This window comes from Gracilinanus agilis, chromosome 4, assembly GCF_016433145.1.
Source record: "Gracilinanus agilis isolate LMUSP501 chromosome 4, AgileGrace, whole genome shotgun sequence".
In the NCBI taxonomy this organism is placed as follows: Eukaryota; Metazoa; Chordata; class Mammalia; order Didelphimorphia; family Didelphidae; genus Gracilinanus; species Gracilinanus agilis.
Genome location: NC_058133.1, coordinates 439,386,001 through 439,409,552, shown reverse-complemented (window position 1 = coordinate 439,409,552; position 23,552 = coordinate 439,386,001). Strand labels below are relative to the sequence as shown.

The window sequence follows — 23,552 nt, the reverse complement described above, 5'->3', positions numbered from 1 at the left end:
CAAGGAAACTGAGGCTCCATGAAATTAACTGACTTGTCTGTGGTCTGCTCAGCTGACGCCGAGATCTCCTGACGGGGTCCTCTGCGCCTAATCATCGGGAACACCATTATTGTCCTTGACTTTCACCTAATGGGTTTACCTTTGGCTTCCCCGTGCTTGCCTTCCAGACACAACACCATGGCCATTGGCATCGCAGTGGATGTCCTGGGTTGCACCGGGAGTTTGGAGGAGAGAGCGGCAACGCTGCACAAGATCATTCGGGTGGCCGTGGAACTGAAGGACTCCATGGGCGACCTGTACGCCTTCTCTGCCATCATGAAAGCCTTGGAAATGCCACAAGTAAGTGATCGGGTTGCCTGGGGTGGCCTCGTAAGGGGAAGTAATATTTTCTCTAACAGGTCTGTTGGTCAAATTTCTTTCGATTTCAATAAGTAAATTGATAAAATCAGTAAAACCAAAATAAGTAAAATGATAAAGGCTGCCATTGATCACAAGGGCAACTGAGAAGTTTGAACCGAGTATTTTGTTTCTGTTTTTAAGACAGTGGATATTTGCTGACAGTCAGCAAGTGCCTCTGGCGTACAATAAGGAGTGTTATCCCCAAGGGGGGGGGGGGAGGAGAATCAATGTTTTTTGTGAGAAAACCAATTAGGATGGTATGCCATGCTGTAGCCCGTTGTTTGCCAAAAACAACATATTTTCATCTGGATCCTTGCACGTGTTGACAGTGTAGCATTTAACCCTGTGAGGCCTTGAGCCTTTGGGAAACTTGTCCAAGAGACGGTGGATTATATGTGAATAACGCGTTGAAGGCATTTTATTGGGAAACTATGAACTTTTATGAGATGTCCCACATATGAAAACCTCTCCCAATTCAATTCTGCATTTACTTAGTGCCTGTTCTTCCCCTATGGGCAAGAGACACAGGAGAGGTAACACAAACCTTACCAGCTCTGAGGAGGAAGAGCCAGCTCCTTTGCTGCTGGGGTCAAGGACTGAAGAGTCAGCAAAGGCTTCCTAGAAGAGAGAACTTGAGTTGTCCCCTGAAACAGGAAAGAACTTAAAAATGGGGAATCCATTCTAGAGAGAAGATAGCAAAGATAAAGGCATGAAGATAAGCTGGAAGGAGAAGGAAGGAAGGACATGGCTAGAGTACATGAATTAAATTCATTTATTAAGCGGCCACCATTTGCAAGGCACTAAAATTGGAGTTAGGAGTGTGAATGCCAGAATCAGTTTATGTACTCTAATAGATACTAGGTAGCCAATTCCATTATTTTTTTTTTTAGTAGAATTTATGGACCTCTTTGATGCCCTAGGAAGATTCTCAGTAGCGGCATGGCCAATAAAATGATAGACTAAAGAAGGGCAGAGCAGGTGGTACTAATTGTGGCAGTAGAGGTGAGGGTCTATGTGAGAATGGCTGCAGTGGAAGGGAAAAGGAGGGACTTTGGGAAACAGATTCAACAAGATTTGTGACATTGGAGAGTAAGGAACGGGGGAAGGGCCAATGACGACTCTACATTTCTATTCTAGCAAGAGAATCAGTGATAACAGAAGAACTAGGCAATCTTTAAGGTCTTCTCTAGTTCTGGGATCCTTTGTAAGCAGATCCAGGTTGTAGTATCCAAGAAAGATCCTGAGTGTATTCAAGTGTAGGGAAAAAGAAGGGAATGGAACCGTCTAGCAGGCATTCGGAATTCTTTTTCTCATGGCACTGAGGACAGTGTTGTCTATTCTATCCCTTCCAAGATTCCAAGTCCTTCAGCCAGTCAGGCTTCTCTACCTAGTTCAGTGGATTGGAGCAATCTGCGATTGCAATCTGTGATTGATGCAATCCACTGAACTAGGAGTCATGGTGGGACCTAGTGATGATGTGGCTGAACCAAAATATATCACTGCTTCTAGAAAATCAACTCAACACATTTTTTTTAAAATAAGCCTCCTTTTCTTTATAGTATATCCTCTCTGGGGAACTTGGGTTGATGCTGTGGTATAGCAAGAAAAAAAGATTAAATTGAGTCACACGACCTTCATCTGGTCTTGGGGAGGAGCATTTCTCTTTGGACCCAAGTTTCTTCCTATATAAAATGAAGAGAGGCAGCATAGTACTGTATAGTGATTAGAGCTGGCCTGGGACTTATTTGAAGTCAGGAAGATCTGAGTTTAAATTCTGCTACAAACACATACTATTTGAGAAGTTCTTTAAGACTTTAAATATTGGGGGCAGCTGGGTGGCTCAGAGGATTGAGAGCCAGGCCTAGACACAGGAGGTCCTAGGTTCAAATCTAGCCTCAGACACTTCCCAGCTGTGTGACCCTGGGCAAGTCACTTGACCCCCATTGCCTACCCTTACCACTCTTCTGCCTTGGAGCCAATACACAGTATTGACTCCAAGACGGAAGGTAAGGGTTTTTTTTTTTACTTTAAATATTGTCAGGGGAAATGAGGTAGTTTTAGTGGATTGAGAGCCAAGGCCAGAGATAAGAAGTCTTGGATTTGGATGGCCTCAGTGTGACCCAAGTCACTTAACTCCCATTGCCTTGTCCTTGCCACTCTTCTGCCCTGGAACCGATATTGATTCTAAGAATTTAGGGGGGAGAAAAAGATTTTATATTGTGTAAAAATTTTTTGACCACAATGTCATCACTAAGATGAATCACTAATGAAATAACAGATTTGCTCCCTTCCTGCCTCTGGGGAAAGAAAAGAAAAAGAGGGGATCTAGACTAGAAATCACTACCTTTGGGGGTTTTAAGTAATTCACTTCTATTAAGAAGGGGATGTTCCTTGCTAGGAGTTCTGATTCTGGGAGTAATCAGAAGGGATTCAACAATTCAAGATAGTAATGCAACAGAGATTTAGGGTGACTTTCTCATGTTTTCCAAACTTCTTTAAGCCCCAGGCCTCAGACCTGTGGTCCCTCCTGTCATGATCCTTCTGTAGCTTCAGATGTTCTCATCTGTAAAATAATGGGGTTGAACTAAATGACCTGCTAAGGGCTGGAAATCCTATGATCCTCTTCAAATTGATCATTTGGATTGAGAAATCGCATCATAAACATTCCTCTACAGATCTCAATCTACTCTGAAGCACTTTTCTAAAGAAAGCCCCCAAGGCTCTAAGTTATATGGCTTTGCTATCCACCTGGGAGAACAAAACAAAAACATGACATAAATACCCCACTTCAACCCAGAACTTTTCTGATAGTGCTATTTGGGGATAGTGTGTGTGTGTGTGTGTGTGTGTGTGTGTGTGTGTGGCATTTTATGGAAGGCCTGGGTTATTAACCCTCTGTGACATCAACCATAAATGTTGTGTCTAGTTGATTACCCAGGCAGGAAGTCCCCTAGCTTGGTGGAAGTAGCACGAACCTAGTGATACTTCCCTCCACGTAGGTGGTCTCCTCATCATCAGCCCTGAAGTGCAGGGCTTGGATTTTAAATGGTGAAGTTGCTGAGAATTAAGTGGACATATTTTAAAACCTGGAAATTCTAGGTCAAAGCCAGGAAAATAAGACTGATTTTTCTCTTCTGCCAACAAACTTCAATAAACATTTACTGAACTTTGTGTTGGGTTCTAAAGCCAGATTAAAAAAAACAACAACATTTCTTGTCTGTTCTCAACCAGAGGGATTCAACAATTAAAAAGATAAGTAAATAGAACTGAATTTGAGCAAGGAACGGGCATTACAACAATGGAAGGCATCAGACTCAAGCATATATAGGTGTTTGTGTGTGTATGATAGATATATATGTATATGTTTGCCAAACCTTCCATGGGAGCATGAACTCTTGGGTTGGTACTGACAAATGAGAAGGCAATGAGAAAACAAGGAGACAGAAAAAGAGAATAAATCTCTGTTTTAGAAGGGAGATGATGATTAGGAAGGTGGTAGAAGAAAGGTGCCATCGATTTCCATGTTGGTCTCTTCCCCCTTCCCTTTGGATTGTGGGGTGTCTAGTGGTAATGCCTCTGTCCTCAATCCTGATCAAGTCACATTTGGAATTTTGTGGTCTGTTCTGGGCACGTTTTTTTAAAAAAAATTGTCTATAATGATGCCTTCTGATTTTATAGCATGATTTCTGGGTTTATTCCATCTTCAAGTATGGAAAGGTTGTAATCTGGAAAAGGGATTAGATTTGTTTGGTTGTTATAACGATGAACCGTGAAAAGTGGGAAAAAGAAAATGTAGACATCGCCTCCCCATCGGAGCTATCCAACACTGGAATGGACTATCCAAGAAAGGAGGGAGTTCTCCCTCAAGCAAAGAAAAGATTCACAAAGGAGCAGTTCAGTGACTCAAGCTTGGTCCCACTTGGGGGTGGGGGTGGGGGGGAACCTCTGGGTTTCCTTCCAAGTGCCTGACACAAGAATAGCTTTGCCAGGACTTACTGCAACATCTCTCTCTCTCTCACAGATTACCAGGTTAGACCAGACGTGGACTGCTTTAAGACACCACTACACCCAGACTGCAATCCTTTATGAAAAGCAACTAAAACCTTTCAGCAAAACTTTACATGAAGGCAAAGGTAGGCACAAAGCAAATTTCTTTGACCAGTTCTTTATACATACCCAAAGCATGGGAACTTAAAAATTCTGGCTCTCTTCAGGTATTTAGTTTAAAAAGCTTAACCACCAGAACTGGCAAAGTTGGTGGATTTGATGGATTTTCTAGGAATTTGCCCCAAATTCATGGGAAGTTTTAGAGATTTAAAAAAAAAAAAATCAAAACCTGGCTGTCTTAGCGACTGTATAATCTCGGGGCTAACACGTGCCTAAAAAAAGGGTCCTTTCCTTGGCTTCTCCACTTCTCCAAGAATCACTACCATCTTTGCTTTGTCAGAGGCAGCTAGGTGGTGGGCTGGGAATGCTGGCAAATCCGGCTTCAGACTCTTGCTATGTGACCAGATAAAAAAAGGGAGGTCACTAAACCTCCCTTTGCCTGTTACCTTATCTGGAAAGTGGAGATCTTAACAGCACCAGACTCCCAGGGCTGTGAGATATTTGTAAAATGCTTAGCACATAGCACATAGCACAGTATATAAATGCTAATTCTCTTCCCTTTCCTACCTTTGCTTAAGGGACTCTCCCACATATACCCTAGAAGAACCTACACTTTCTTGTTAAAGTTAAAAAAAAAATTTTTTTTTTAAAACCCTTACCTTCTGTCTTAGAATCAATACTGTGTATTGGTTCCAAGGCAGAAGAGCTGTTAGGGTTAGGCAGTGGGGGGATTAAGTGACTTGACCAGGGTCACACAGCTAGGAAGTGTCTGAGGCCAGATTCGAACCTTCTCATCTCTAGGCGTGGTTCCAGCTGCCCCCAAACCTGCCCAAGACCCCAGTCACCTTCTTGTGAGAACCTTGTCTTGTTCCATAGACTTCCTGGAAAGAAAGATGTACCCAAAGACTCCCATTTCTGTTTTCCAGAGACCATGTGTGTCCCCCAAAACAAGGTAACGGTGCCGCTGCTCATGCCTCTAGTGACCTTGATGGAGCGGCAAGTAGTCACTTTTGAAGGGACAGACATGTGGGAGAAAAATGATGAAAGCTGTGAAATCATGCTGAGCCATCTAGAAACAGCCCGATTCGTAGCCCAGGCTGCAGACACGTACCGAGCGAACGCCGAGAGGATCCTAGAAGGTAAGCAGACGTGATCCAAGCTACTGCCTTTAGCATTCCTGCTGGCAAAATAATATAATAAAAAATAAAATCATGGCAAAATGAGGGATCCCTTTAAAGACAAAACAGACAGGAAAAGTCATTTTTTTCATTATTATTTATTCTTCTCTTCAAATTGACGGTATGTATTAGTGATTCCCATGTATTTTTAAGCCATACTAACCAGTTTGTGCATTTATCTATGTTTCTTATTTCTCCCCTATTGCTTGTAGCTTTATCTTGGAATAAAAAGAGGAGAGTGAAGTATACAACTCATCACCAGCTTGCTAATCGTTCCTATCTCTGATAAGGAACAAGTGAGTTCAAATAGGTCCAAATGAGGTGACAGATAGACTTCTCCAACCTCAAATGGGAGATAAAATTGTTAAGACTGTGGGTTAATAAAGACGTCTTTCTTCTTGAGAGGCATCCTGATGCTGTGGCCCTTCAGACCATGGCTCTGCCACTTACTCGCTCTGTGATGATCATGGGTTAATCACTTGGGCAGTTGGGAGGAAAAGCTCTTGTTATCATCTGGGAATTTTGAATTATGCTATCTTCTTCCATTAGCAAGTACAAATTCCTATCTTTAGATTAAAAACTGAGGACTATGTAACTGATAGCAGTGACTGGCCTATATAAAAAACAATAAGATGTTTCCTTTTTTTTTTCCTAAGTCATTTCATGAGAGGGCCTTCTGTTTTCTTCTTGGTCACTTTAGTGTTTTTGAATTCACCAAAGGTTTACAGCTTGATTAGGGAAACTACAAATCTTATAGGCCAGAAGAATGCCTCGAACCTTAAAGGGGAAGGGATGTAGGATTGGGAAAGATTAGGTGCCTCTGTTTTGAGGACTAAGCAACACGTGCCATCTTGACCCTCTGAAAGCAGGGGAGTAGTGGCGCTTAACTACTCCATGGAAGCCAATACAACCAAGTGTTTGTAACTGTGTGGCAAAAGAACAAAGACTAGATTCAGAGTGGAAAAGACCTGAGAAGTTATCTAAAGCAATTTCCCGATCTAATCCATTGAGGAAGCAGATCCAGAAGAGGAAATGACTTCCCCATAGTCACACAAGTAAGAAGCAGTAGATCTGAACTCATTCTCTTGAGTGTACCAAATTTGTTTTTAAAGATAAAGTATCTTTTAGGATGGCTGGACGCCTTTCTCCAACTTACTACACACTGTTCGGGAAACATGAGTTTCTTGGGCTTAACAGTAGGAAGCTCCCCACAACTGGTAGTGTTTAGAAGAGGTTGGATAACCAGGTCAGATTTCACTGAATGGAAGAAATTGTTATTTACTAGGCTCCTTCCAACTCAAGAGATTTTGTGTGATATAACTGGAGAGAAAATGTGCCCACATTAAGGATTGACTGTCTCTATCAAGCTCTTGCTTAGACTAGGTTCTCTCCTCAAGTCCCCAATATGGTGATGGGGGTGGGGGGGGAGGGAGGGGAGAAGTCTCTAAGATCTTAAATAATCTTCCTAGAGCATGTTTTTCTTGCTAGCCCTTGTTCCTCCTGAACTGGTATCTGGAATCCTTCTCTTCCCCTATGTATGCCAGCTAACCATTTTCCAGAGGGACTCAAGCAACCCTGACCCTTCTTTTCCTGGCACTTAGGATCTGTGCTTCACTCCATGCTCATTTTAATCAGTGCCTCAAATAAAGTCAGGGAATGCCATGCTTGTTAAGTTGGCGAATGATAGAGGAAAGATAGCAGACACATTAGATGTGACAAGAGTTAGAATCCAAAAAGTTCTAGACAGAAGAGACCATCGAACTGAATCTAATAAGCTGGAAAAGAAGGCATGTAATCAGTTACATCAAAATACAATTATAATCAATTTCATGATTATACAATACAAAAAACAATTTTATGGATCCCTTTTGAACTAGATAGAAACCAATATCCCTTCCATCTCTGATCCTATGGTACAATTCATTTTGATAATCTTTGTATTCTTTTTCTCTTTCACTAGTGATGAAAATTTCTAAATCATATTAGAATCCCATAGTAAACAGAGCTTTGGGAAAAAAATAAAAGAGCTACAGGAGCTACAGTTTCGGGTCCATTCACCAAGCCTGGTATCATTTTGCAAAATTCCTATTATGAGCTTTTTTTGAAACATGTTGAACAGTCTCCATAGCTCTTACATGTCCAGCCATATAAATTTTGTCTAACTGGATCAGTAACAGTGACCACCGTTTTCTATTCTTAACAATTCACAAGATTTAACATGGAGTTGATTTTTTTTTTTAAATCATATTTCACACAATTTCAGTTCATACTTTCTAGTGTGGGTTCAGGTAACATATTACTTTTCCCCCCCTTTACTAGGTTTTCAGGCGGATGAAGAGATGAATGAAGTATTCAAGACTGAATTTCAGATGAGATTGCTATGGGGAAGCAAAGGAGCACAAGTCAATCAAAGTGAAAGATATGAGAAATTCAACCAGATTTTAACTGCACTCTCACGAAAATTAGAACCGCCACCTGTAAAGCATGCAGAGCTCTGAAAAGTCTTCAAAGAACTATATTATTTAAAGCTCATCCAATTTCTTCTTTGGGAAAGTTTTATCATTTGATAAAATAATTAAGTACAAATGTGATAACATAGAAACTTTTAGTATCCACAGGATATTTGAAAATGTAAATTGCACAGTGCACATTTATTTATGAATTGTTAAAAATTACTACTGATTTTTAAAGGAATCATAATTTATTAATGTAACTGTTGCTAATGATTATTATTATTAGTCAACTTTAAGAAAATAGCTTGTGGGACAGAGCTGACTGATCTCATTTGATCACTTAACTCTTGAAATAACTGCATTCAATAATTTTTATTCCCACAGGATCATGTAGCAGAAAGTGTAAATAGAAGGGGTAGGTTAAGAACAGCATGAAACATTTCAGAAGGTATCAGTTGTATGATATTCTTTAAATGAATATGAAAACTGTGTAAATAGTCATGAATAAAAATATATCTTTATGTGAACATCCACAGTGTCTTAATATTAAAATTATCCTTTTTTTGGTGCTAATAAAATACATTTCATTTAGTTTTCTTAAATGCTTTCAGTTAACTTGGATTCTTGTTTAGCTGTAAAAGAATTCTTTCTTCACATTCGTTGACACTCACCTTAAGTACATTTTGCTTAGCATATGTGTATATAGGTACAGTAAGCCATCTAAAGGACCCCTATTTCTTTAGATCTTTTCTCCCCTTGTATGGGTCCCTGTCTCTTCGTATCTTTCTCCCTTATTTAAATGCCACAAAAATATAAGTGGGCAGGTGGTGTGAACGTAGGAGAGACGGTCCCAACGAAGTCAAACAGAGGGGAGTTCAAGCACGATTGTTGCATTTCTTGGCTCATTGAAAGGTGGGTGGCCAATGAATCCCTCCCTTTCTTCTCTATTAGTGTGGGAGAGCCCAGTTCCTTCTCCTTCTACAAAGGTAGGAAGAAAACGAGCTCACGACATGCCAGGCACTAGGCTAAGTCCTGGGAACACAGATACAAGCCAAAGAGAATTCTTAGCTTTAAAGGAGCTCACGTTCTAATGGGGAACACAGGACCATGCAGGGCCATACATACATGGCACATCGTATGATGTGATGAGTCATTGTAAGGCCGCTGCCCCCGGGGCAATCCCCACCGGCCTTCCATGACTGGAAAAGAGAGTGAGGCTGGTGACTGGCTTCGTGATAGCGGTGTAAGGTGCCCAAGCATGCCGTAGGAGGGCTCCACAGTCACGGTGTAGCATCCGCACCACCCCCAGCATCAGGCAGGCTACGACAGTGTAGTGTTTAAGCAGAGCTCTGTGCGTGCAGATAGTCTCGGCTATGCTACAGACAGAATGCAGTGTGGCGCTCGCCCGGGTGGGCACTGTCAGATGGGGCCAAGGGAAACCTTTAGACAAGAGTCAAGGGCTTGGGGCTGGGCCAGGGCCAGGTCCTCTTGGTCCTGAGGCCCCCTGGTCAGTATGATCATGAAAATAACCCTTACTCTGGGTACTTGGCAGGCTTGGGATATGGTGGTTGAGGATACACCTAGGGTAGGCTGCTACCCTACTACTGCTAGTCGAAACAGGTGATGGACGGCTGCTAACATCCACTGAGATGATAGACTGGGAAAGTATCAAAGCCAGGCTTAGGAAAAAACACAATGGAGAAAGGAGGCAAGTTGCTGAGTTTTTAAATTTTGAAGAAAAAAAATTTTCATTTTGAAATTTGCTGTCTTTCTTACTCTCTCTCTCTTTAAACCCTTACCTTCTGTCTAAATATCAATTTAGACAGAAGAGGGGCAAGGGCAAGTGACTTGTCCAAGAGTGACAGATAAGAGTGTCTGAGGTGAGACTGAACCCAGGTCTCCCAACTCCAGGTCTGGAGTGGATCTACCTCAGTCTACTGAGCCACTCAACTATTCCTCTTCGGATCTGAAATTATTTCTCTTCCCCTGATCCCCTTCCCCACATTCTCATTTGTATTATTCACCAACGAATAGTCCATTTCAGTTTTGGTCAGCCCCAACACCCATGAACCACGTCCTCACTGAGCTCTAGACAAGGAATCATGCCTATTGCCAAAGCATAGTCCTTGAGAGTGTGAGCAGCAGAGCCTTACCAGAAGCTGAAATGGTGCAAAGACCTGGATATTGGAATAATGTGCCTTCAAGATGATCCCAAAACTTATAGAAAAGCCTCTCTAAATTCCATTTTTAGGAAAAAAAAATTGGGGGGTAAACTTGGAAGAAAGCTAAAAGTTGGGGAGGGGGTTTTGGAAGCCCTCTAACTCTCCTTATTTGGGATACTTTCCTATGACTTAAATCTGCAAGATGGGAGGTGGGGGGAAATCCAACACTCCACCATCAAAGACTTGATCAAAGAATCATTATAGACCTAGAATAAAGCCTGATCACAGAGTAGGCTTAATCCAACCCCTTCAATTTACAGATGAGGAAACTTATAGCTGAAGGTTAAGAGACATAAGTAAGCCCAAGAAGTAGGTTCTGAACCAAAGTCTTCTTTCTGCCTTCAGTGATGGTTTTGCTATACCATATTGCATCCTGCACATGAATGTCAAGTCACTTACCTAAACCATTCATTCATATAGGATTCCTATTTAAAGAGAGGAAAAAGAGACATCACACTACAGCTGACCGACCATGAAAAGATTTTTTATTCCATGAAAATATTCTCAACAGAGAACACTATTTTAAACAAAGCATTTACCATTAAGAAATCAACATGTACACAAAAGGCATAAAAATCACTGAAAAAATTGAAGATCTCTTTAAGACAACTCACATGTTCCAATTTTCAGAATGATTTTAACTAGCTGTGCAAGTAAAAATGTCTTTCCTATATGTAATAACCCATATACAGGTTGCACTATCCCACACGAAGGGACTTGTCCCCAGCGGAAGCAAATCCTGCTTTTACAAAAACAAACAGTAGCTTGAAAAGAACAGTTAGTCCTTACAAGGAAGCCTTAAACTTTGACCTGTTGGCTGCTAGCCAGGCAAACACAAGAACTCCAGGCCTCATACAAAAGACAAACAGCCAGATCACATTTCCTTCCCACTGCTAACCTTTAAAATGAAAAGAAAAAAAAAAAGCACTCGATTTTAAAAACTACATTTTGTAGTTTGTCAGTATTGAGTAATGTCACATAATATAAATAACCCTGTATACAATATCCAAAATCTAAACTCGATAGCTTCATAGCCCCAAAGGTAATACACGGTCAGCTGTGTAATAGTGGCATATTCATTTTAATAAAGGAATCAGCTTCCACACAATCGTCACTCAGCTTTAGTTTTACTGGTAGTACAAGTCAAATAACACTGGAAATAAAAGTCTTTTAAAAGGAGTCACAAGGCTTCTAAAATATTGCTTAAAATCCAATGAAGCACAGACCATTTCACATTCTCTTTCTCCCTCAAACAGCAAAGAACTGATTTAATGAAGCATGAGTGGTACAAGTATTTCCCTTCCCCTACTTCACTATTCTAGTAAATCAGGTATAATGCACGCCATTAACAGAATCACAATTGGGAGGCAAGACCATATGAGCAATAGGGCCACTGTGGACAACTCTATTTACACGTATAAACAGACTGAAATTGCCATCTTACAAGGAAAAGTGCACATAGATCATTACAAAGTTCCACTCAAATTTAAACTGGTTCAAAATGAAAGCATCACTTGGGGACAGACTATCATTATAGTAAATAAGTGGTAGCTTCATTACCCCAAATTAAAAGACAATTGGGGAGGGTAGGGAGAGAGATTCCATACAAATTCTATTAAAAACATTTAGTAAAGTAAAATGGACAGATACATGTCTTTAGTTTTGATGCATAAATGTGAAGAGATGCACCATCAAATGTAGAAGCGCTCTAGAAGCCACCTACCACGGCTCCTTCTGCAGCTGCAGCAGCACTGGGGAGAGTTACAGGAGGTCACACCAAGCCCTTGTGGGATACTGTAGTGGTAGTGTTGGCAATCAACAGATTTAGGCACTCTAGTTTAAGGCAGTATTTGAACGGCAAGCAGCTGACTTTTGAAAAGAGTCATTTGTCTTGCGATGGTGAGTATCTTATGTGTTACTTTGCCAGGATTTCAGTGCTCACTATAGGTTCTTCTCAGAATGAGGTGCTGGAGATGTATCACATTTCAGAGTTCTTTTGACTATGTTGTAGGCTACAGCAGAGATGTTTTCTTTTTCTAATCACCAAGGGTCCACAGACCACTTCTTCAGAATGTCAAAACTGGAATGTGACGATGGTTGCAATGAATGGGAACATTATAGCAGCATACATGAACACTGGGATGGAAACATTAGTGCTGGAGAGATTTCACAAAACAGTGGTTTTCATTACAAATGTAAAACAAAACACAAGCATTGAAAACAAGAGGTTATAAAGGACATGCCTGACACAAATCTAGTCCAGTCATTCTAGACATGCAACAGGATGTTAGGCGAGCCTGGAGGTGGCACAGGCAGACACTGACAAATGGCATGGGTCTAACTAACAGCCAATTAAAACAGGGTCTGGATGAAGACAGTCCTACTGGGACAACTGTAGTGAGTGAAACAAATGGGAAACCATCACTGCAGTTTTGTGACTTGAACAGAAAAAGTAAAACAAATGGGAAAAGGTGGCAAAGGTTGTTTGGGCCTTTTTCTAAAAGAGAATTCTGAAGCAGAACTGTGAGAATTTGTAATATCACGATTTTTAAAAAAACAATGCATGGAAATGAGGTTAGTGAAAAAAAAAAATATGCCTGCATGCACTCATGCAATTTGCTTTTTTCTCTCTTTCCCTTTAAGCCTGCCAACTCTACTACCCTCCCCCCAAAGAGCAGCTGCATGTAACCTCCTTCCACATCTCGCCCATTTTCTCAGAAACCCTCTTCAGGAACCTGCAGTCCAGGAGGAAAAAGAAAAGAACAGAATTACTGAAGACCTTTGGAAAGACAGAAGGAGGTGTTCAGTTTAGTGCCTGTCCCAAACTAGCAAATCCCAAAGCCTGAAGTCCTTCATAAGCTTTGTTCCATGAGGACCACGGCACGGTCCCCTTCCCAGCTGCCTTACTTCATTTGCTCTGCAAAGAACTAGCTCCATCCAAAGAGCCTTTCCACACTGATGAAATTCTGAAATATCTGATCAGAATTGAAAATAACGTGTCATCTTTGAATAAGAATAAGGAATGCCTTTTTGGGGAGACCATACATGCATATTTATTGTGATTAAGTCAGAAGCCAGTCAGCAGAGTACTGTTTTCAGTTTTCTGACATCGTTAAATTTTTAATACAAAGTACTGAACACATTTGCATTCCAAAAAATCCAATCCTAATTTATTTAAAACCTGTGCCTTACTACTTACGTACTCTTAGATGTTAAGATGTTATAACCCATTAAAAGAAATACTCGCTGAGGCATCTTGGTAACACAATAGATAGAGTACCAGGCCTGGAATCCAAAGAATTGGGTTCAAATAGGGCCTCAGACACTTACTTCCCAGCTGTGTGACCCTGGGCAAGTCATTTAACTTCAATTGCCTAGCCCTTGCCACTATTCTGCCTTAGAACTGGCACTAAGACAGAGGGTAAGGGCTTTTAAAAAAAAAGGAAATACTCTCCAAAAAGTATTTTCAAGATGAGCAATGCAAGGAGAAGATGAATATATAAATATATACATTACTGAAAATCACTTGAAATTCAGAAAAATTCAGAAAATTCCTGTTTAGGAAACACACAATTTACAAACACACAAAATGACTAGGTCAAATTACTTTGCAAAATTTTAAAGACACTACCCATGTAGGCAATATTTTTCTTTAAAACAACATATTTCCATCTTTAGAAGATTGTTACAAAATATTTATAAAACAAAGAGGAAAGTGAGCAAAGTTTTTCTTTGGCCGAATTCATTAGCTATTAGTGAATTTTCATTTGGGTTAACTGTCACTTTAAGTTACACTGCTTAAGAGGGATTATTACTAGTTTTCTGAATTTGCCTTTTTGGAATTCTCATAGCTATTGTATATTATCTGTTTTCTGAAGCAAGTAAAGTAAAAGGTTTTATTGTTTAAGTACCTTCTCAATGGATAAGATGCTATGACTTGTCAAGTGGAAAGCCACAAATCTTTCAAGTAGATTTATACAGGACATAAGGGCAACAAGCAGTGATTAAACCCCAAATGAATTTTGTTCAAATTGGGAAATAAACATAAAAGAACATTTTCCTTCCACAATATTCACAACCCTTAATGAATCATTAAGCCTGAGCTAAGCTCACATGGTGAACAATAAACCTTACGAAATGTTTCCTAACATTTTTCATCTCATTGAATGTGTATGTCGAGTTCTCTTTCCTGGGGAACATACAGCACGAAGCTGCTTGGTTAGAGTTTAGATATAAGTTACTGCACCTTTACTGTTTTTCTCTAGAGTTACATCAATGTAAGATGTTGGCACATAGCCTTCTTCTCCATTCTGCCTTCGAGCTCTTGTCCATCCATCTCCTTTGTCTTCCTCAATAATGTAGAGGACCTCACCTTCTTTCATGGCCAGAGTGCCTTCATTGTGCCCTGAGAAAAGAGTTGTTGGAGCTTAGGCATGATTTATGCTACATGATCCTCCAGATTAATATTTGCAACATAGGAATAGTCCTCAATATGAAAAAAACTAAGTATTTGTGAAACTGTTATAAAGATTTCTGATTTATCAAGTCCTATTTTTCCATTTTTGAGTCAAATTGCTCCTGGTTTGTCAAGATACTGAATGGTGTCTGGGGAAGAGTACCTAGAGAGATCAAGGGAAGAGTTAAAAGAAAACTGATGAAGGGACAGAAAGGGAAATGAAGGTACAGACACTGATGTTGACAGCAGGAATATCTGTAACAAGGTATCTTGTCTGTTATCACCCTGATGAGTTGGCTAATTCCTCCATCCTCTTAGCATCCCTACCTGCTATATGGAGGCTGGGAAGTAGATCATATTCTTGCTGCTGTCATTAATTACTCATACTTTCAGGATAGGCCACTGGGAACAAAGGGGATCTGAACATTCTTTTAAGTCTTAAAGTAGCTAAGACTTTCAACTTTACATTAGAGCAAGATTTTAACTTGGTAGGATGAGAAAAGGATACACTCTACCTTTCTAGCCCTCTAGGTAAAAAGGAGAAGGGCAGAATGGTCTGAAACCCCTGCCACCAAGCCTTACTTCTTCATCCTTGCTAACTTTTTCTCTTAAACATCAAGTAGGGAGACAAGGGTGTGGCCATAGTTTCCAGCTATGCCATCTCTCTTCATCTTGGAGCAAAAATGCAAAGGAATCAAAGACATGAGAGTGGAGTCAGCTACCAGCATGTGAAGAATTGGTTAGATTTTACACATGACCTGGAACTGACTACCCACTCATATTTTATATTGTCCTGAGAGTTAACAAACTTCAACTTCATCACATAGGAAAAAGAAAATGCTCACTATGCAAAAAAAAAAAAAAAAACAACCACAAAAAAAAAAAATAAAAATAATTAAAGAGTCACGGTATTAAAATTATTATGCTCTGGTAATTTAATTTAGCAAATGGTTCATATAACTGTACAAGTTGATTAAACTAAAAATGACCAATTTCTTCAAATATAATACATCGAATCAATCATACCATCAAATGGATAAATAGCTTTACAGTGTCCAATAGCAGGTAAAGGATCATCATCTTCAAATTCATCATCAAACTCATTAGGATGATTATGCTGTTGTGGTGGTCCTCGGACTTCCTGGTTGGCATCATCTGTGTAACTTCCCTCAGGGCTATATAAGACAAATGAAAATGAATCTTATCAAGTCTTTCATATGCAAACTAGTTTTCTAAAAAAATGACATCAAGAATTTCCCCAGGATCATGTTATGTGTTAAATACCAATCTCGAACCTCCAAAGGAAAACTTATTTTCTCAAAAATATATAAAATAGGTGGCTCAGTAGATTGAGAGCCAGGTCCAGAGATGGGAGGTCGTGGATTCAAATATGTCCTCACAGACACTTCCTAGCTGTGTGACCCTGGGCAAGTCACTTAACTCTCATTGCTTAGCCCTTACCACTCTTTTGCCTTAGAACCAATACACAGCATTGATTCTAAGATGGAAGGTAAGGGTTAAATATATATATATGTATACACACACACACACACATAATACAATACAAATTACTCAGGATAAAAGGTTTCAACTGAAACTCCTAGACTGGGGGTGGATGGGGAGAAGTTATTTCTTAACCTTAGGGCCTTTGAACTTAAAAAAAATTTTTTTTAAATAAATATTTTTTTAAATAAAAAAATTTAAAAAAATTTTTTAAAATAAATATTAACATAATTGGGTTCTTTTTGTATCATGCACTTTATTTTATGCATTTAAAAATATTTCGAGATAGGATTCATAGGCTTAATTTGATTGTTAAAGCGGTCTATGACACAACAAAAGGTAAAGCACTAAAAGGAAAATGAAAAAAATAAAAGACCAGTCAACTCATCATGGTGAATAAATCAAATATTTTAAAAAGGTAATTATTTTTTTACTTTTAAATGCATTACCACAATGTCTAAAAAAGGTTTAGATTTCCAAGTATATTTTGTCAAAAGATTCATGCTGATTAGGCCAGTTGGCGGGATTAGGTTCTTACAAATCAATGTTTTTGGCAGGTCTAGGAAGACAGATCTTTACATGGTCTGGGGATTCTCATGATTTTGAATTTTACCTAGAGGATAAGAAAACCTATTCGTAGGTTTTCTCTTGACCCTCCTTCATGATGAAATCATAGTTTGATACCTTTAGGGGAAAAGTACCCTCAAATAACTTGGAAATTTGTCCAGTTGCATGATATGCTGGAAAATGTAGAACCACAATAATATCCTTACTGGACAGGCTCATTCCTACCTAACTTTACTTTTTCAGAGAATTTTCACCAAGACCACTCTTCGTTTATTTGTCATTTGATTAATACTTGGAGCATGACGCAGTCATGCCTGGGAATTCTATGACTCCAAATCTGAAAAGAATTTTTCTTTCTCCATGCTCTGGATATTTAAAGTCTTGGGAATTGACTTAAATGTTTCACTAGCAAGTAGATAATAATATGATAAAACAAATTCAATATTCTTCATCAATTCTAAAACAAAATTCCCCAAATTTACTTTCTTAGAACAAGGAAGAACTATCTTCCAAGAAAAGCTACAGAAGACAAAAGCACTCTGAATGTCATTTATTTGATCAGCTAAGGTGGTCAGTTCAGGAAAAAAAATTCCAGATGAATTATTATTAGGAATTCTGGGGAAAAGGTAAAGGGAGAAAAGATTCAAAGCTTAAAACATTATGGAGAAAGTTTTTATGAAATTAAATAATGACCTTTCTCTTCCTTGTGTGACCAGATGATTTATGTCACTGCTGTGTCTTCTGTCTCCTCTCCCACCTGTTTTACCTTCCACTTCAGAAAGCCAGGCCTTCAGAGGAAAATGAACACAAGGGAAGTGAACAAGCATCATGAAAAAAACCTCAAAAGACTAGAAAGGCTGAAATATACCTAAGTAACTTCTTAATTATTTGATCCCATGAGAGAAAAACAGGATCCTAATTGAGCTCTTCATATTAACATTATTTTGGGCCTGACCTATGTTTCATCAGTGTAGAGAACCTCTGGCTCTGGAAACTAGTACTGTAGACTGATAACTTGTCTCTAAATTAAGTGTTAAAAGGTATGTGAAACACTGAAAAGTGAAGAGACTTTGCCACACAGAAGAGACAGCCTGGGTAAGAGACAAGACTTGAACCCAAGTCTTCTGGGTTTCAAGGACAATTCTTTACATAAGTCATATCAAATATCATCAGTAATAACACCACTTTGCATAAGGTTTTGCAATTTAATGAAGGACTTTGACAGAATATACCACTAAATCATCAAAACAATGTTGTGAAAAAGAGGCAATGAGGTTACATAAATGTCGACATCATTTTAGTATCAAATCAGGTAACTACATGATTTGATGTACGTCTTAAAGGACTACATTATCATCTCTGTTTTACAGATGAGAACTAAGCTCGACAGAAGTTCAGTGATTTATTCAAGTTCAAACAACTAGCAAATGGTACACCAAGGATGTCTTTTCCTCTTGAGAAATCTAAAAAAAACAATTTTTTTTAAAACACTAAACACCATCCCCATACCTTTGTGTATTTAAAATATTAATAAACCTTGACTAAAAGCAAGAAGGTAGTGCAGTGGATAGAAAGCTGGGCCTAAAAAATAGGAAGACTTGAGTTCAAGTCCAGCCTTGGACACTTATTAGGTGTGTGAACCTGGGCAAGTGACTTAATCAGATGTCTGCCTCAGTTTCCTCATCAGAATAAATGGGAATGATAATAGCCCCTTATCCTCTTGAGTTGTGAGAATCAATTGAGATAATATTGAAAACCAGTTAGCACGGTGCCTGAGGCACATGGAATAGAGAGGGAGGTAGAGAGTGAGTGAGTACATGATGTAATGCTATAATTATTAAAACAACTTTTCATTAAAAGGTTCATTTCAATGATTACATATTATAATAAAACCTTTTTAGTCATATACATATTTTCGACTGGCTTAAGTAATTTGGAAAATTTATGGTGAAAACATTCTGTGACGCGATAATTTACATTTTATGAAAACAACATAATAGATTCACCTCATTCTTATGTATTTCCATACGTAGCCGGTCAATGTTATTCATCGTCTCAGCTAGTTTGGGCTGCAAACTGCATGGATCCCCCATTTGTGGATTTTTCTCATACACATCTTTCATTTTGTTGAGTGCTTCTCTGCAACACAATAGAAACAGATACAAAAAAACTAATGATATTTACACTTTCAAAGATTCCCAAATGGAACTTAGTTTAGACTCATATACAACCTGATCACAAACATAATCATAACTCTTAATTTAAAGTCAAATGCTTAAATTTTTTTCATTAAAAGCCTATCCTCTATAAAATAAATTATAAAGATAGGTTCAACCATTTTTAAAAATTCTTTTTGAAAGTGTAAATAAACGGTAGAATTCTCATTTTTAAAAATGCAAATATGTATAAACTGATTTCATTTCAGTGAATCAAGGATGATACCCCATTCTTTAGGTCTCTTCTGGATTAAATGGTCCATCTGTGTCTTCATAAATAGCCTGTGAATTATTTTTAGCTTTATGATCATCTCCATAAATTTATTAATAATTAATAAGCTAGTGACATTGTTTGTTAAATTCCAGTGTTTATTTGAGTAAGGATAGGGGTTTTGGTGCAGAACAAAATTAAGAACATAGTTCTAATTATTTTTAGGTGATATTCATAAATGATACCTCATTTTCTTTTTTAATTCATTAACAATTTATACTGTGAATTTTTGTGGTAAATTTCCTGGAGAACTGAAATAAACTGAATTTTTTCAAATATTCTATAATTTTCTAGAGAACAATTGTTTCTGGCTTCAAAAGAAAATGCCATAATAGTTAATTTCAACTATGACTTTTAGAAAGCTTGCAGTACACCTAACATTTATCTACAAGTTTCATTCCACATACTCAGTATTACATCTCAATATCAAGAATTATTCCCTAAGAAAAATCTTAATTTATATGCTAGCATAAAACTGAAAACACTATAAACTGTGGTTTATAACTATTTTCCCTGGTTCGATCTCAGCAGATTTGGGTATAGTTTATCATTTTTTACTTTCATTTTAAAACTAAAAAGCAAATAAAAAAAAAAAATTGGAGCGTAGGGAGAAGATTTATATATCCTCAGATCACCTGACATTTATATTTATGCTCTGAAGTCAAGACTATTGTTTTAATGAATCCATTCTTAAAATGGAGCAAATTATTTTCCACTTAATCTGAAAAAATAAAAATGTAAACCTTTTTTATAAAACCCATGATATAGCAACCTCCCAAATGGATAGATCAACAGCACTACTGCTTGATTTATTACAAAGTTTGAGGGCATGTTCTGTTCTCAAAATAATTATATTCAAGAAACTACTGATTAGAAAAGAGGCACTGATAATTTCTCATGTCATATCTAACAATGTTCATTCAAAACAGATTCTGAAATTAATGATATTGCATAATTTAACAAACAATACTTTTGGTCTGATTCTTTTTGTAGTTCTCTGTTAAGTTCATCAATCCGTTGCTGTAATTTTTTACGTCTCTGTTCTGGAGGCAGATGACTGAAATCTTCTAGTGTTGGACCCTGAAATAAAGAGACTGTGTCATCGCTAAATACATTTTCTGGAGAGTACATCTAACTCTAAGCATACCTGCAGTTACCAACACACTTGTCTGATACCAGGAGAAAAGGCATTTCTTTTAAAACGAGCATAAAAAAAATACAACAAAAAATTTTCAAGACAAAATTTGGAACAAATGAACCTAAAATACAACAAAACAGAAAATAAATTTAAAATTTTTATGCAAACTAGAACTACACATATTAAGGGAAAATTTTAATCTAGTCATTCTTTGCAACATGAAACAGAAAAGCAGCAGAAGAAAGAAACTTGCAATGACAAGCCATTTTAAATTTACACAAAGTTTAACTTCCAGACTGAGTTGCATTAAAATAATTAGATATACCTTCTTACATCACCAACAAAATGGAAACATGACATTTCTGATTTACAAAAAGATCTGTTTATAGTAAAATCACATTTCCATGTTAAACCCAATGTCATACTAGTTAAGTAAAGATGTCAACTGAAAATAGGAATAGAGGAAATATTAAAACAGTGAAATTACTTACCTTGCACTAAAAACTCAAGCTGTCCAACATGTGAACCATTTTAATACCTGTTTGTTTTGTGGATAGGCAGATTTACCTATTTCTTATGATCAAAGAAGATCTGATAACTGCAAAATTGAACTGCTTCTTAAGCAAGTAAAAAGTAAATACACTATTGTTATATGCAATATTCCTTTGGGCAATAACAATAGTAAGTTAAAAGGCTCATGAGAGTAGAAGTCATGCATTATCTATACTTTTTATTTCCCCTTGCAACATTCTTCACAAAGTTGGTCTTTAACAAATATTTGTCATTGGACTTTGTTGTGAGACCAATAAAATACCTAATTTGCCCAACCAACAGAAGTCTAACTCAAAGCTCTTTAGTAAGGATAGTATTGATAATTCTTATTTTAGGATTGGGGCAGGGGGTGGCAATGATTTCCAAAATAAGGATTTGCATCAAATAATAAAATTCAGGTAAAGTTTCCAGTTTAAGTAAAATATGTTTATTATTACTATAATTTTTCAGCTATATTAAAGACCATTTAAAATAACTGACATAACTAAGAAATTATTGGTTCTGTTTTCACATTATTTATTCAACTACTTAAAAGATTTCATAGCACTTATTTTTCAAATCTTGATAGTTCTTATTAGATTACATTTCCTTTCTAATGAATCATATATTTTCAAAATGATGACTGAATAATTATACAAGATCCATTTTATAAACTTATTGGAATATGCATGCCCTTGGTGAAATGCATATTTGGACATTCTGCACAGGTCAATTATATGCATATTAAGGGACTGATTATGCACCAGATCTATATGTTCTTTGTTGCATCTGTCTACAAAAACGAAAACATAGATTTTGATGATAAGCTCTACTTCAATATGGTTTCCAAATTAATGCAAAATCAAACTATTGCAAAAAACATTTAAAAATTTTTCTTAGTGGCCTCAGTGTACTTTCTTAGGAGAAATGAATGTAAAAGATTGTCAGGTCACAAATGACTCTTGACCATATTAATATAATCAATCTTTATTGATATCATATTTTTACATAACCACATGCTAGGAACAATGATAAAGATATGATAAAGATACACCTACTCAAAACACTATTTAAAAGTAAATGAATGCTGGCATTGCTCACAAGAGTTTCTTTTAACTTTACCACTTAATAATCAATGTCAGTTGTTATATTAATTTTAGTCTCAGGTTTTGAAATACTAGGGTGGTGGCTGCTTTCATAAGTAAGCCTTTCAAAATATTATTTAATTTTTAAATTAGAGAAAAGTTCTTTTTCTTAACAAAGTTCATTTTCTATTTCCTATACATCTTATTCAAATGTTCATTTACTCCTTACCAAATTTTATTTCCAAACCCACATTTTAGGAAATTGTTTTTTCTCATCTCTTTCACTGACCATTACCATCAACTCAGTTTATAGCTTTATTGTAGGCAAAGAAGTAGAAGTCATCTGAAACATTTAAGCATCTCTCCCCTGTCTAGGAAGGCTTCAAGAGAGGGCAAATCAAGTCTGAGGGTATGGTTTATTCCTCAACATTGAGAAAATGCTCAGCTTCCAAATCACATTCAAAGTATAGCTCTATTATTTTGTTCTAAGTCAATTTTCAAATTCAGGTATGCAGGAAGAGACATTCTAAAGTCAATTATAAATCATTCAAGTAAAAATTAATTGTATCTTCCTTCCATTCAGATTAAAGAGCTAGCACAAAATTTCCAAAATGAGTTGAGTAGAATTCTTTTTGCTTAGAAAATCTGACTCTTGAAATGTGTGAATTTCAAATCAAAAATGAATGCTTTATGGTTCAGCAAAATTACTAAATAAAAAGTACTCTTTTTAGTTCTGCTAGCTTTTCTTCTTCATGAAACTTTTTTTAAAGTTCACAATAAGTATATGTACAGTGTAATCACAATTGTTTTCTTCTCCAAAAGAACATGAAATCCACCCCAAACTATTAAGTGACCAATTAATTTAGTCTTAGAGTTATTAGTCTCCTATTCTTAAAAGCATTGAGTAGTAAGTGAGCAACATCAGGTTACATGGAATGTGAATTAAATCATAACAAGAAAAACAGATACAAGTTGACAATGTGAGATATAGTTTACAACTTATTTTTAATCACTTAAATATAAATGACTTTAAGAGATTACTTAATAGTAATACACAGCACATAAGGCTTACCATCTTCACCGACCACTGAATAGTTCAATTTGAAAATAGAAAGAAATGGCAAATTATTACATGCAACTATAACATGAGATGTAATAATCTAGAGATGTATATTCTTCACAAAATTAAAAGCAAATCACACTGTTTTATGATCTGAACAAATTTTCCAGGAAAACAATTTTAAGCACACTTTCAGAAAATAAATGACTGACAGTAGAAGCATACACACATTGACAATGGGCAGATATTTTATGATTTTAACTAATTAAAATTCAAGATTAAAGATAATTTGCTCACATCAGCCTATTAATTGTAAGCACTTATTTTCTGTAAAGAATTCCTTTACATGATATAATGGTATTCAAA

The 23,552-nt window shown here is 37.2% G+C and overlaps 2 protein-coding genes across 3 annotated transcripts in view; one reads left to right on the top strand and one right to left on the bottom strand.

Moving 5' to 3' along the window:
- BCAR3 (BCAR3 adaptor protein, NSP family member) overlaps nt 1–8,666 on the top strand; it is a 157,193-nt gene extending 148,527 nt beyond the window's left edge. For both annotated transcript variants that reach the window (XM_044672004.1, XM_044672005.1), the window contains 4 exons: nt 168–339; nt 4,421–4,532; nt 5,433–5,645; nt 8,004–8,666. In XM_044672004.1, the coding sequence (XP_044527939.1) occupies nt 168–339; nt 4,421–4,532; nt 5,433–5,645; nt 8,004–8,182 (676 nt within the window). In that variant the 3' untranslated portion in view covers nt 8,183–8,666. The remainder of the gene's footprint in view (nt 1–167; nt 340–4,420; nt 4,533–5,432; nt 5,646–8,003) is intronic.
- A 2,156-nt stretch (nt 8,667–10,822) lies between these two features.
- FNBP1L (formin binding protein 1 like) overlaps nt 10,823–23,552 on the bottom strand; it is a 108,909-nt gene continuing 96,179 nt past the window's right edge. Inside the window, exons 11-17 of the mRNA XM_044672003.1 lie at nt 23,199–23,213; nt 20,343–20,452; nt 18,892–19,024; nt 17,579–17,673; nt 15,842–15,990; nt 14,606–14,764; nt 10,823–13,094 (exon numbers count right to left, since the gene is read on the bottom strand). Of these exons, the coding sequence (XP_044527938.1) occupies nt 13,087–13,094; nt 14,606–14,764; nt 15,842–15,990; nt 17,579–17,673; nt 18,892–19,024; nt 20,343–20,452; nt 23,199–23,213 (669 nt within the window). The 3' untranslated portion in view covers nt 10,823–13,086. The remainder of the gene's footprint in view (nt 13,095–14,605; nt 14,765–15,841; nt 15,991–17,578; nt 17,674–18,891; nt 19,025–20,342; nt 20,453–23,198; nt 23,214–23,552) is intronic.